Raw genomic sequence first — 13,855 nt, 5'->3', positions numbered from 1 at the left:
ATCCTGAATGCTGATTGGTTAAAACCGCATTCCAGCCGGTGTCTATTCCACAAATTGCCACAGGCTAAATCTGTGACATTAAAATGCCTATTTACTCTGTTCCATTTGACTGCGCAATCCACTGTCTCATCAGCCTAGCCAGGCAATTTATAAAGTTGATATCCACTATAAAAAGCATCTAGACATTAGCACACATTTCTTTTAGACTAACATTGCGTTTTCAACAGCGGAGATTTGTATTAACCTTGCTGTCTGACTCCGACATTTGCAACATTGTTTCAATATTCAAATTCGATCTCCTGCTGTCCCATAGTAATGAACGTGTCGGGACCAGACAGACAGGCAGGCAGTGTTTCTCAGCCAGTCGAAATCATGAATCATCTGGCATCATTTTTATGGATATATACAAAAAGAAAGGTTAATTGAAAAAAGGTAAAACGAAATGCAGCTAATTTGCAGTCTTTCCAGCTTCAGTTACACGTGATTGTGTGACTGTAGCTGTGTTGTTGGCTAGCTCCTCTGAACAACAGTGTCCTGACGAGTGAGCACATTTACTATGCCAGGCGAAATCGCGCCTCATTAGCTCATTGTTATGGATGTATCCAAATAAATGTCACTAGAAAACACCTTAAACAAATGCAAATGCAGCTATTTTGCTGTTATTCTGGCTGCACTTTTTGACGTGACTGTAAATTAGCCGTAGTTGGCTAGCTAGCAAGCAAGGGATAAGAACGTTGCCAGCCAGTATGGCAATGGAACATTTAGAACGAACGACTGGGTCGCGTCCATAGATACAGAACAAAAAGACTGAAGGACTGAGTCTCGTCTATAGATACAGAACAAAAAGACTGAACGACTGGGTCGCGTCTCTAGCAACCCTAGATTTGTGTCGGGACTATCTCTTGTGGAAGGATGAAATAGTATGAATACATTAATCAAAATAACGTTTTTAATGAAAATATGTCAATCATTATTTGAATATGTTGGTAACCCGTTGTATAAAAGTGATAATGCCCTCGAAGCCGGTGTTTGGAGGATATATTGGCACGGTTTGCCGGCCCTCGACGAACAACACCCGTGCCAATATATCCTTAAAACACCAGCTGCTCGGGCATTATCACTTAATCATACCCTTACACAATGCTTACACCAGGTGGCAGTGTAACGAAGCAAATCAAGTACCCTAACCCAACCTCGCCACTGGGAATCCAGATTTTAAAAAATGCTCATCATTGGTTAATGTTTCATTATCACTATGAAACAAAGTAAGAGGTTTACCACAAGATAGAGACATCACCCACAAAGTTAACGAGACACTTATCTTTTATTTAATAAATAATTTACAATATAAACAGTTGGTGGGTGGCACCGCTTTTGTCCTACATACAAACACAGTTTGATCTTTCTGGCTTCTGCCATTCGGCCAAGTGTTTTAATGCCATATTTTCTACCGTTACAAATCTGACAACCTCTATTCACAATCAAGTTCAAACCAAGTAAGAGCTAAGTGAAGAGAACATAAAGTGCTTTAAAATTAAAAACATGAACACCAAAAAAAAAAAAACTTTATTGTATTCCCTTTTTAGATATCCGCCTGGATGGAATCCAGGTTAACTTGTGTCTGCTCCTGAGCAAGCAACAGAATGCTCTGAAACTACAGTAACCAGGATAGGATCCCTGCCATTGATAGATAGCTGAACACTAGGCCCGTTTTCATAAAATTATTTTAAAATAAAAAGGTCACATTCACCAAACCCTTTCTCATATTCAAAACTGTAGTGATATATTCAACACAGATAAAATACAATATTTTACAAACTCACAAACGTATATACAATCTCACATTACACATGTAGAACCATATAGCAAACTCATAATACAAATTACATCTATAAAAACATGATTCAATGTTACAATCATGTTTGTTTATTTGATCAACTTTTTTTGTCAGACTAAGAACAAACTGCACCAGTACATGCTCCCATAGCAGTAGTTAGGCCTGCCAAACACTTCAGTGTAGGGATATATTACCTTGTTAAGATGTTGGATAGATGAGGGTAAAATCTAAATATATTCTACCGAGATGAAATAGAAGGGGGGAAAATGAAGCAAATCGTCTGACAAGGTTTTATCCTTTGAGCTTTACTTGGTTATACAACAAATAATGAAAATCAAGATCAAACCAGAATTTAGGTTAAATGTCTTGTTCATATATAGCAGGCCTTCTGAGTATTAGTACCTAAGCCTCCTCAAGATTTAGGCTTACTAGTGAATGAAATTATTACTATGAACAGAAACAATGCAATAGGGAAACTACAACAAATCAAAATGGTACTGTAGATGCATGCACGTCACACGGGTCCTGCATATCGCAAAAGGTACAATTCAAAACCTTAAACTGACAGCTTATTTGCCATATAATGCTCTGAATAAGTCTATCCACTAAGTTCATTTAGCACCTTCCAGCGTTCTACACAATCAAAAGTTCAAATACTTAGGCCTAGATTAAATCAGATCAACCATTAAACCGCGCTAGCCGACACTGCATAGCTGGTGTTTTGTCACAAAGCCACACCCCTCCACCAGCGTTACATATTAAGAACGAGAAAGTGTAGGCTATATAAAAATTATGAGAATAGCCTAATCAAGGTGTAGATTACATCACACATGCCAGTGTTCAAACTTGTAACAGCTGCATAGGATTTCTACTAATGCGACTCGGCGCATCCAATGGCAATGTCCACAATAGGTATAACGCCCGGTGCCACTTTTGGATTTGACAGCTATTCCATTCCAGCCATTACAATGAGCCCGTCCTCCTATGGCTCCTCCCACCAACCTCCTCTGATACAGGACCTACTCTCTGCTCTCTACAGAGTGGTCAGAAAGACTATATATTTCTCAAACCAAATACATGGCCATGATACCTACATCTGCGGGGAACTGTTGACTGCCTATAAAAAGTGACAAATCATTCACAAACGACCTGTAGAAATCAATTTCCTGGCCATGGTACATGTTGGTTGGTTGATCGGTTGAATGAAGGGATAAGATATACTCTGTAAACGTGATCTGGGTTTCTGCATTATGTGTGCCCTTGGTAAAGTTTGTAAAGGGCTTGTTTTCTTATTAACATCTTAATTACACCCTATACAAAAATACATTTATCATAATTAACACTTTAAACGCCAATATTCAAGACAGCCCGTTCTGGCTGACACACTAAACCACAGAGGGGCACAACCACACACACACACACACAATCTTACAAAAGACCTGGCGTTATGACCTATTAACCTCCACAGCAGACTAGACTGTCACTCGCTGCTCTGACATCCTTTTGGCCGAGCGCTTTCTCCAAAAAGCTCAGGCTTTTCCAAAGCTGGAAGCTCATCAAACAGTGAGCTCCTTCTGGACAGAAGTTAACAAAAGCCCCTGTCATGTCCTCTAGCCCAGACCCATGAGCCACAGAGAGCTCCACTGGCTTGGCACCAGTGAGGAGAGGCGATCAGCAAACTCTTCTTTCTGCAAGAGATCATCTCGTCTTGCTTCCCATGCAGTCCCAGTGGGAATGTAGGAATTAATCCCAGGTGGATATCCAAAGTGCTGGGGCTCCTGGGCTCTCCTCTCTCACCACTGCTCCTTTAATCAAAGGACTAGTCCTTAAACCAGCTGAATGAACGCAATGATAGGTGGGAGCAGAGAGCTCATCTCTCCACCAGATGTAAGTCAACACATGATGACAACAATGAGACCATGGGCTGGGATGAGTTTGATTGCACATGGGCTGCTGTGTCCCCTCAGAGGTATGGACGGCCCTGCTGTCTGGACTGACCACCAGCCACTGAGAACAGAGCAGTAGAGGTGAAGTATGACACGGTGAGAGCACTGTTTCACACCCACTGACAGCTAGCATAATGAGGATAATGTTGGCAGGGGACTATAGATGAACCCAGCAGCACTCAATCCACAACAACACAGCCAGACAGTTGAGGAGGACTAGCGAGAACAAATCTGATCCCCTTGGCGCTGCATTACTCCCGAATGCATCCTTTTCAAAAATGTGGTATTTGTCCTTGTTGGAGTGGAGCATTTTCACGTCCTCAAAAGCATAGTAGGCAGCCATGGTGAAGTTGATGTCCCCAGAGGAAAACAGGTCGAACACACAAGACTGGAAGTACAGGTCCTCCACTGGGAGGCGCTCTTTACACTTGGCCATGGCAGCCTGATACGTAAACCCATGGGGCTGGCTGCCCATCCTGCTCTTGCCTGGGCCGTGGCCCTCCACTGCACGGTCCCTGAATGTCCTGAAGTCGATGCGCTGGTTGGCGGGGCAGCCGTGCAGGCAAAGGTACAGGTCCTGGTTGTCTCGGTCTTCTACAGAGTTCACTACTTCCTCTGGCATCCGCACAGCAAAGGTCAGGTATCGGCCCACCTGCCGGACCACGATGGTTGTCCCGATGTAGCGTGCGTGGATCTCCACATGCTGCCCAGACACCTTCTCCACGATGCGCAGCGTGTTGGCCCCGTGGCGGTCTCCACCATTCTTGGAGCCGTCGGCAAACGCCGCAGGCAGCTCGTCTGTCTCCGCGTGGTACATCTTCTGGTCCACACACTCCTGGAAGTTCTTGAAGATGATTGTCAACTGTACCGAGAGAGAGAGAGAGGAGAAGATTAGAATTAGCAGTCAGCACAACAATAGCCAATATGTTTCAATATGTGTCAGGCCTTTTGAGGATGAAAATAGCAAGGTACATATAGATATCAAATTATTAAATCATTGAACAGCAGTTGAATAATAAAAAAACGGTATGGATTCTCTATATTTAAATGTTTATGTGGACAAGAGTTAGTGGTAGGGCTACACAAATGACAGAGGGGAATCTTTGTGCTTTGGCATTAAGAACACCAGTAGTTTGTGTAATGCAGACCCATCTACCCCACCACCCCAGTTCAGTGTCACATTTCAGCTCTGCCTCAACATGGGGGAGGCCAAAGTAAACGCTCTCAGAAAACACGGGTATAGGCCATGTTAAATCGGGCCTCAGTGTGTAGACACAAAGAAGAGCCATTCATAGTGGTGAAAAACCTGCCTGTGAACCCCAGAACTGTGCTCCAGGGAGTGGCACTGAGCCAGTAGGGGAGAGCGTGCTCTGCTCTGTGGCTAATTAACTAAGGCTGGTCACTTCTCCGCTTGCATGGTTTCATTAGGACGCCAGTGAGCCGTTGTCTCAGAAGTGACCCCGGGACAGCCGATAGGCTCTGATCTCAAATAGGGGGCAGGGGCAGGAGGGGGAAGTTTAGCACCAAAATGCCCTGTTATTACCCAGTCAAGTCATCTGCCAACCCAGCCCCCAACCCACCCCTCAATCCTCCCACCCCGCAATCCCCCATTCCCAAAATAGTTGTTTTTTACCTGCCACTGACCCCTCTTTTCGAAGGATAACTTGATCTAAGAACATGAAAAAACCTCTACAAAACCCCATGTGCATAAAGAAACAAACTGTTTCATCAACCCATCCCTTGAATGAAGGTAGTGCATACAGCAGACCATTCCATACACTGCAGCAGGAGCCCATATGAAGCAGAGCTCCAGCAATGCCCAGGTCTATCTATACCAGGGAAGTCTTGTTTGTACAGGTGGCATAGGCTTCTGCCTTGTTTTCCCTTTGTCCAGACTGAATAACTTCAAAAGTGGTGTAATTTGCTTCCAAGTACAGCTGTGTAATGATATCATTACCTTAAGCGCACAGAAAAAAAAGCCAGAATGCTTAAAGTGCATCATTAGGTCTGATGATGGAAAATTGGTCTCTCTCTTTACGTGATTGACGACAAAATGTCAGTGTAAACCCTGCAGTCAGGATACAGTGCACGAAGGCCTATTGGTCACACAACCACGACTGCCAAAATCGTACCAAATGTGGACCTAATATTACGTGATTTTGCAGACTACAAATGCTCAGGGTTCTTTGTTTTCACCTTATGTTCTAGTGAAATACATTTCTGGGGCGGCCCTCAGGCCGTCCAATGTACCGTAGAAACAAAACAATGGTAATTTATGAGGTATCAGGGCCAACTAATGTGCAGAAAATATCTGCAGTTTCTTGTATGGCTTGAGCACTTAGTTAAAACAACATTTTCTAACTAACATACACACAATGCTACGGTATGGACTGCTACACATAAAGTGGGCATAACATTTGTCTTGGCTGTCCACATGATGTTTATACTGCGAGTATAATACTGGCATATCATTTGTAAACCTTATCATGATCCCAACAATTGTTCTGTGTATTGCCTATTGGTCTGCGATGGAACTGATCCAAACATTAACCAGAGTCCACAGTGAAACATTCCCACGGCTGCTCCTACTTCTCTGACCACATTAAAGAGGCCCACAACCTCTTACATACGAAGGTCTTACTTATCATAATATTTCTTGATTTGAGAGCTCTTACAAATAAATCACTACAGTACAATTTGTCCAATAACATTCCATTCACTGTTTCAAACAAGCAGGCAGAAATATTCTCTCCCATTCCCTGAAAGGGCTTTCTTTAGTAAGTAAATGGAAAAATAGAGGAGTAGCAGCCTTGCTCAGGAGAAACAACAAAACGTTCCCTTTCCTAAAATGGCCATGGTAGCCAAAATAATGGCCTGCCTGCCCAGCATTTATATACATGACCCTAAGCATGATGGGATGTTAATTGCTTAATTAACTCAGGAACCACACCTGTGTTGAAGCACCTGCTTTCAATATACTTTGTATCCCTCCTTTACTCAAGTGTTTCCTTTATTTTGGCAGTTACCTGTATCTTTTTGTTCTCTACTTAGATAGTGCATGTCTACACTCCTCTGCAGCGGTGAGAAGACCGGTGCTATCAGACGTTTTGCAAGGTCTGTTGGTATTTCTATGATAAGGAAAGTTGTAAAATATTACTTCAAGAGAGTCGTTTTTCAAGGATTCAGTCTGTGGCAATGAAATAATCACATAATACTTGATCAGTAGCAATGTCAAGCATCACCAGACACTCTGTAACTGTGCTGTACCCAACATACAGTCAATATGACATTGATTCAATATGATAGAGAGATGTAGAGGCTCCTCTCACCTTGCTGGTGGCCGTAGCAGAGGAGCCAGGCACGACAGGTGTGTTGGTCACCTGAACAGACAGGTATTTGTTATGGATAAGCGGCCAGGCTCCCTCCACCTTGCAGGTCTGGAAGTCATCGCTGAAGGTACGGAGGTGCGGGTCTCCAAAGAAGCCGCAGTGGGTGTAGTTGGGTGGCGAGGAATGGCGAGGAAGGCTGCGTTCGTAGTGACACTGCTCCGGCCCATCAGAGCGCTCCTGGCTGTCAGGCTGGAGCTGTGGTGGTGGGGGTGGAGCGGGGGTCCCGGCTCGAGGCTGGGTTGTAGGCCCCTCCTTGGAGCAGTTGTGTTGGCTCATGAGGTCCTCTATGCCATGTTGGGCTGAGTGGTAGGCCAGGTCGCCTCTGCAAGTGCGTGCGGTGCGGCGTACACAGTTGTTGTACGCCCGCAGTGCCGTACAGAACTCCTCCTCTGGGCCAGAGCTTGAGGTGGAGGCCCAAAACTCTGAGTTACACTTGAGGATCTTACACTGCAGACTCACTGTAGAGAGGAGAAGAAAACATTAGGACCATAGTTCACACAACAATGGCAAACCAATACCCACAATGGACTGTTCATCCAATCACTAAACAATGTGTTGAACAATTAATGTACTAAAGAAACAAAAGGAAAGCAAGTGTTATACAGTCTTATCTGTGTGTTTAAAACCCTTAAACAATAACCTATGCAATGGCTTGTCTTTCGACTCCTATAATCCAAAAAAGCCCTGCAGCATTCTTTGATTTTTTTCCATGTTTTTTCAGTGTCTCGAGACAAATTGAGCATTTATTTCCATTAAATAACTTTTACTTCAAGTGTAACGAAAATCAAAATTCCACCAAATATCTCCAACAGGAGAGAAACTAGCTCCAGAACCAGAGAGCGGAACAGAAGAGAGGCCTCACCATTCCACAGGTCAAACTGGATATAAGATATCCACCTGTCCATTGCAGAAGGCCCTAATCAAAGAGTAATGCAACTTCCAACAAGCATTCACCAGGACTTAAATTACATGACCTGACATTTAAGTTGCTTTGGGTGGCATGGTATGGGGATGGTGGTGGGGGGTATAGGAAAGAGCACATGTAATAATTCAAAAGCTCCTAGCTACTAACTTCACCCTAATAAACAAACTTCAGTTTAGGACGAGTCTACATGTAGCTTTGCTCCACCAAACGTTCCCTCAGAACTTATTGACCAATGACCATAAAACACTTTCAGTTTATTTTTTATGTATTTAACCTTTATTTAACCAGTTAATAATTATGACTCTACCATTCCACCACAACTATTCCAACCCCAAACAGCACACACCACTCCCTCCTCCCAGTCCCAGCAACAAAACGAATTTATTATCACAAATCTGATAAGTGGCAATAAACTAATCTTAATCTTGAATAAACGTCAACAACAACTAACACTTGCATTATCACTTTTTTGTTTGGCGGTAAATGACTTGAAACAGAAACCGATAAAGATCGGTAAATGTGCAAATTGAGTTCTACGAGGCCATGGAGATAGGCTTTTTGTGCATCTCATTAAAAGGAAGAAGGGGCTCAAGGAGTTTTAATAAATAACCTAAGCATGGTTACGAATTGCTTATTGTTCATCCAACCAAAAATAAGATAAACGGATGGAGAAAATCTATGTGCATGGGATTCAGGGATTCCCCGAACTTTTTCATTATAACTTTTTTTAAACCGACGCAATAAATGCAGAAAAAGAAAAAGGCAAGTACCCATAGGTTACTTTAGAAAAGGAGGATAAAATCCGTAAACCCTATCCCCCTCCCCCCAAACATAACACAACTACGGGGTTCTACCGCTTGAGTAGCATAGGCTTGAGCTGTGTAAAATGATTCAATAGAAACAAAAAAGTCCGATGTAACGATTTTTTAAAATTACGAATACACCACAACATGGAGCACAATAAACGCCAAAGCATTGGCTGTACGTACCGACTCAGTCGATTCCACATGTCTCTGACATTGTATGTTTTACCAGTGTTGACATGCAACTTATAAAGTCAGTCTTCCATTTTGTTGATAAACTCAACTACATGTCTTGTTTAACAAATAATGTAGGTATATGCCTATACATCCATCTGGCAGGTTGTTCAGGCTATGTGCGCTGCAAAACTTGAAAAAGTTTAGTGTGAAAAAAAATGGTTCCTGTAATAAGGATGTTTGAATGTGAAATCTGTTAATGTTATTTCAATGCAACAATATATAATTTTCAGTGTTGCCATCATCGTGGAACTGGGCTAGCATAATGCAAAACAATGGTTGTAATAACTAGATAATAATCATATTAATACAGTTAACAGACGCATGATTTAATTAGTATCTCTAACTACTGCAAAGTCTTACCAGAAGGAAACAGGCAAAGAAAAAAAACAAGGATCTTGCCGACTTCAAGCGCCGAAGGTCCTGCTGCTCCCTTCCCCATAACCATCCATCCAGCACGGGGTCGCACTTCTCTCCTCTCTCTGGTCGAATCAAATCAAGAAAGTGAAAGAAAAATGAATTAGGAGATATTCGTATCGTCTATCTTGTTGAATAACCCGGAGCAGTAGGCTACATTAGATCTGAAGTCACGTAATGCAGTCATGTCCTCGATCAAGTACTTGGTTCGAAATCTCGAAGTAACTTTCGCCCTCTTTCTAGGAGCCTATTCAATGCACTCGAATTCCTCAACAAACAGTAAAAACTGGCAATCGATCTTCCTTTTAGGGAGTGTCAAGAAGGTGCAGTCTACACTACTGACTGGACCAATGAGGAACCGTTGTTAAAGCCTTCGGCCCCTCCTGAGTGTCAAATTACACCTCAATGTGTGGACTTGTTCGTTATAGCATAGGTCACGTTGGGCCTCAATAGTTTGATGGGAACAAAAGTGTTTTGCTTTGCTGCTGCATAACATGCTAACCTAAATAATATTATTTATATGTTGCGTAAATTATGTTGGGGCAGGTAAGCCTGCATGGGTGAATCTCACTTCTCTTGTGCCTTGACTTAGCCTATAGTCCACTATGAAACATATTAACCTTGCTAACCATGCTAAAAGTAGTACAAAATACACAAAATGACACATGGCTGACACCTGACAATGTCAAATAGGCTATGTCAAAAGGTACCACTTATAAGCATGTAGCCTATACGCCCTTTAGGCTAATACTGTATTATTGACTCATATTGTTTTATGTCTTTGTGACAATTCTTTAACAGACTCATAATCTCTGATAACATGACTGATTATACGCTGAGTATACCAAACATTAGGAACACCTTCCTAATATTGAGTTGGGAGGTCATTGCAAACAATTAGGGTTTGCATCAGCAACCTGTTTTAACACCTTTAGATGAAATAAACTAACTCCCTACAAAAATGAATGACTTCTACACATAATTATGGTCAAATGTTATTCATGACAATCTGTGGAGAATTGAAATTTAATTACAAATTATAGAGATAAACAGCAAAAAAGGATAATAGCATTTCTCCTCAAAAAAGGTACTCAAGCAAAACGTGTTCTTTTAGCTGTGTCAAATGGCTAGTAAGATATCTTACGCTGGTTGGTGCACTCTCAATGAAACCTCCATAACACAATAGTTGGTATTTGATCGTCCAGTTGATCCAAACACATAGAAGGCTATTGTGGTTTAAATTGGAGCAAACATTGATGCTTTGCACTGACCTTTTAGTAACATGATACATAACATCTTTATGAAATCACAATTGAAAGAAAATGTATGCCAGCCAGTAGCACAAAATTGAGAAACAAGTAAGCAGATGTTCATTAAGATTTTTTTTTTTTTTACTAGTCTATTGGGGTTGATGAAAAACCCTGGGGACATTAGCCTACTGGAAAACCCCAAATACCATCCAGACTAACTATTTGTCTGGAAAGAGATAGAACATGGGCAATGGCTATAAGTTAATATGATTATTAAACCAGATTAAACGGCATAGTTTGTTGAAACTACATGGATGTGTTTAGGCATTTGGTTGGGCCACTTGAGTGGTATTACATTGATAGTGCTTTATTTCTTAACATACTCACTTATGTTCTGTAAGGACTGGGAGGTGTTTTGCATTATTTAAGAATGTATGGTAACTGACATGTAGCCTAGACTTGTAGTGTGCTAACTGACATGTAGCCTAGACTTGTAGTGTGCTAACTGACATGTAGCCTAGACTTGTAGAACATTCAATCACATCTCACTGTAGGCCTACAATATCACAAGTCAATTGGGACCTACAGTATAAAGCCCCCATGTAATGCCTCCTGTAGTGCCAAATTCACCCCAAGCTAAATCAGCCCATAGGACAAATGGATGTCTCATTGGCCAAAATGATTTTTGATTTCATTTTAGTCATCACTGACCTTGAAATATAAACGTAGGGCCTATCCTTAGGCTTAAAATACCTAGACCTACATGTCTATTTAAATTCATAAAATTACTACAGTGTTCCAGTTGTTTTCATTATATATTTTGGGGAGATAGGCCTACACTAATAATGCATCTGGCCCATAGACACATACTGTATGATCTGGCTTATACGACACCGGGTGAAGATACTTCACACTTTCCAACAGATGGCGCCTGTATTAACTCTAGATATCAAACCTCACATCATGACAAACGCACATGGCATTATGAGTGCGGGGACAAGTTGATCTGTCATTACATTTGTGCACAGGTCTATTATTTGGCGGTTTAGCGCAACTGTAACCCACAACTGTCAGTCAGTCATCAACATTGAATCCTGATAGGCCTACCACCCCATTTCCTTTCTATCACAGCGAATAATGAAGCCCATGTTCTCTTTTTTATTTATTCATAACACAAATATGATAGGCGCTCCATTGGAAGTTTTCTGATAGGCTTCCAATTCCATTCTTTTCTGAATAATGCATGCGTAAATGGTTTGATTTTAGCAATGTGAAAGAGAAGCCAACGATATTGTCTAATAGAATCATATTAAGACAATTATGAATTTACAATAACCCATAGACCTTAGGCTATACAAGTAGCCTATTTGTATTGCAATGCCATACCCTATTCAACAAATTGTCATACTTATAGGCCTAATAACATTTAAAACATGTTATTACAGCTGGACAACTTGTATTGCAAGTTCACTTTTGTAGTCTGTAGGCCTACTATGTAGGCTATTGCTGTTTTTTTGCCACAAAAATGTAAAGAAATGGTCTATAGTACACAAAGCAGTGCAAATGTATTATAAGGGTAATCAACACACAATGTGGATTACCATTACGCTTGACAATAGAAGTAGTCTCCTGTAGTCCACTGACAAAAAAATTTAAGAAAAAAGAAAAAGAAAATGACCTATTGACAAATATTATGAGAAGCCTCCACGAAATTATAAAATTGGATTTTAGCCTGGAATATCTCTCTGTAAATACTCGAATTGTCCGCTATTGAGAAATGGCCAATACCAACCTTCGCGACTGCATGGATCCCTCCAAGTTAATCTGCTGAACAGGAGGAAAGCGCAAAGGCGAGAAGAAGAAGCCCGACTCCGAAATTCCACCCAAAATAGGTGTTGTGCCGCAAAGTAATAAAAATGTAGCGCATATACCGTTGTTTAAATTGGTGGAAAATGCCGACCTCCATTCATTGTTTCTTCGATGGTGTCTCAAATAAGGAGTGTGAAATCAAAGTGATTTTTTTGCACACAATAATTCGCGTTGAGATAAAGCACCCGGTCAACTCATTGATTCTCATACACTTGGAAACTATTCTTCCTCATTCCGTTCACTAAACATTCACCCGATATAAACGTTCACGTCTCATAAAATACTCATATAATGAACAGAAGTTCTCATCTTTACGCTTGTATTCCTGCACTCAGTTTAGTTGGTTATCGTTGACGTTGAGAGGAAGAGCCCTCTGGGCACCGCTGCTGCTTCACATGGACTGCTGATATCTCTGGCCCGACTCCTTTCCTCGCTCACTGTTGTGTAATGGATACTTAGAAAGTGTGAGAGACAATGATCAGCTCTACATGACGCCGTTGGGACCCCTCTTCAGTCCCCCGACACCTCGCGCCGTTTCAGGCAATTTGTGAATGTTTAGACAGGGGATTTATTCTCCAGACATTACGCACAAGCTACTGCAACTAATTTTAATAAACCACAATAACTAAGATTCATGCTCCTCCTTCACATTTCGTACCTCCCACCACTCTGTTTTACACTATAATAACAACACTATAACCACTATGTTATCAAATGGTAATAATAATAATGATGCATACTCTGTTATAGTAGGCTACGTTAGACAGTATTTCACATTTATGCCAAAATAGCCTACCATTCACTTCACTGAGATTGAAAGAGAAACAGCAAGTATGGTAGTACAGCAAGACTAGAGCTTGGGTCCAAATCCAACATGACTATACATTAGATAATAAAAACTAGTTTGGATATGGCCAAATTTAGAAACGGGAAGGTAAAGGATGGATCAGATTCAGAGACTGAGGGGGAATTACACTGCACCTGTGTTTTAGGATCAAACTCAAGCAGAGCAACCAGCCCACCCCCTCCTAGAGAACCATTACAAGGCCGGCCTCCCCCCTCTAGGGAGAAGGCTTTCACTGCCCCAACCTCTCTGTGATCAGGAAAATCCATCAAACAAGTGATTGGAGTCAACCGTATCACTGAGTCAGGGATAGACATTCGCTAAGCTCCAATGGTGTTGGC

At 41.6% G+C, this 13,855-nt stretch overlaps 1 protein-coding gene across 1 annotated transcript; it reads right to left on the bottom strand.

Moving 5' to 3' along the window:
* Window positions 1-1,305: 1,305 nt before the first annotated feature.
* LOC121531900 (repulsive guidance molecule A-like) lies at window positions 1,306-13,201 on the bottom strand. The gene is made up of 4 exons (XM_041837443.2): window positions 12,594-13,201; window positions 9,498-9,616; window positions 7,113-7,630; window positions 1,306-4,645 (listed from the first exon to the last, which is right to left on the bottom strand). The coding sequence occupies exons 1-4, from the start codon at window positions 12,605-12,607 to the stop codon at window positions 3,941-3,943; spliced, it is 1,356 nt and encodes a 451-aa protein (XP_041693377.1). The 5' UTR covers window positions 12,608-13,201; the 3' UTR covers window positions 1,306-3,940.
* Between the last annotated feature and the right edge of the window lie 654 nt (window positions 13,202-13,855).

This window comes from Coregonus clupeaformis, chromosome 19 (genome assembly GCF_020615455.1).
Source record: "Coregonus clupeaformis isolate EN_2021a chromosome 19, ASM2061545v1, whole genome shotgun sequence".
In the NCBI taxonomy this organism is placed as follows: Eukaryota; Metazoa; Chordata; class Actinopteri; order Salmoniformes; family Salmonidae; genus Coregonus; species Coregonus clupeaformis.
Note: the sequence above shows the minus strand (reverse complement) of the source record. Positions and strands in the feature narration are given on the sequence as shown.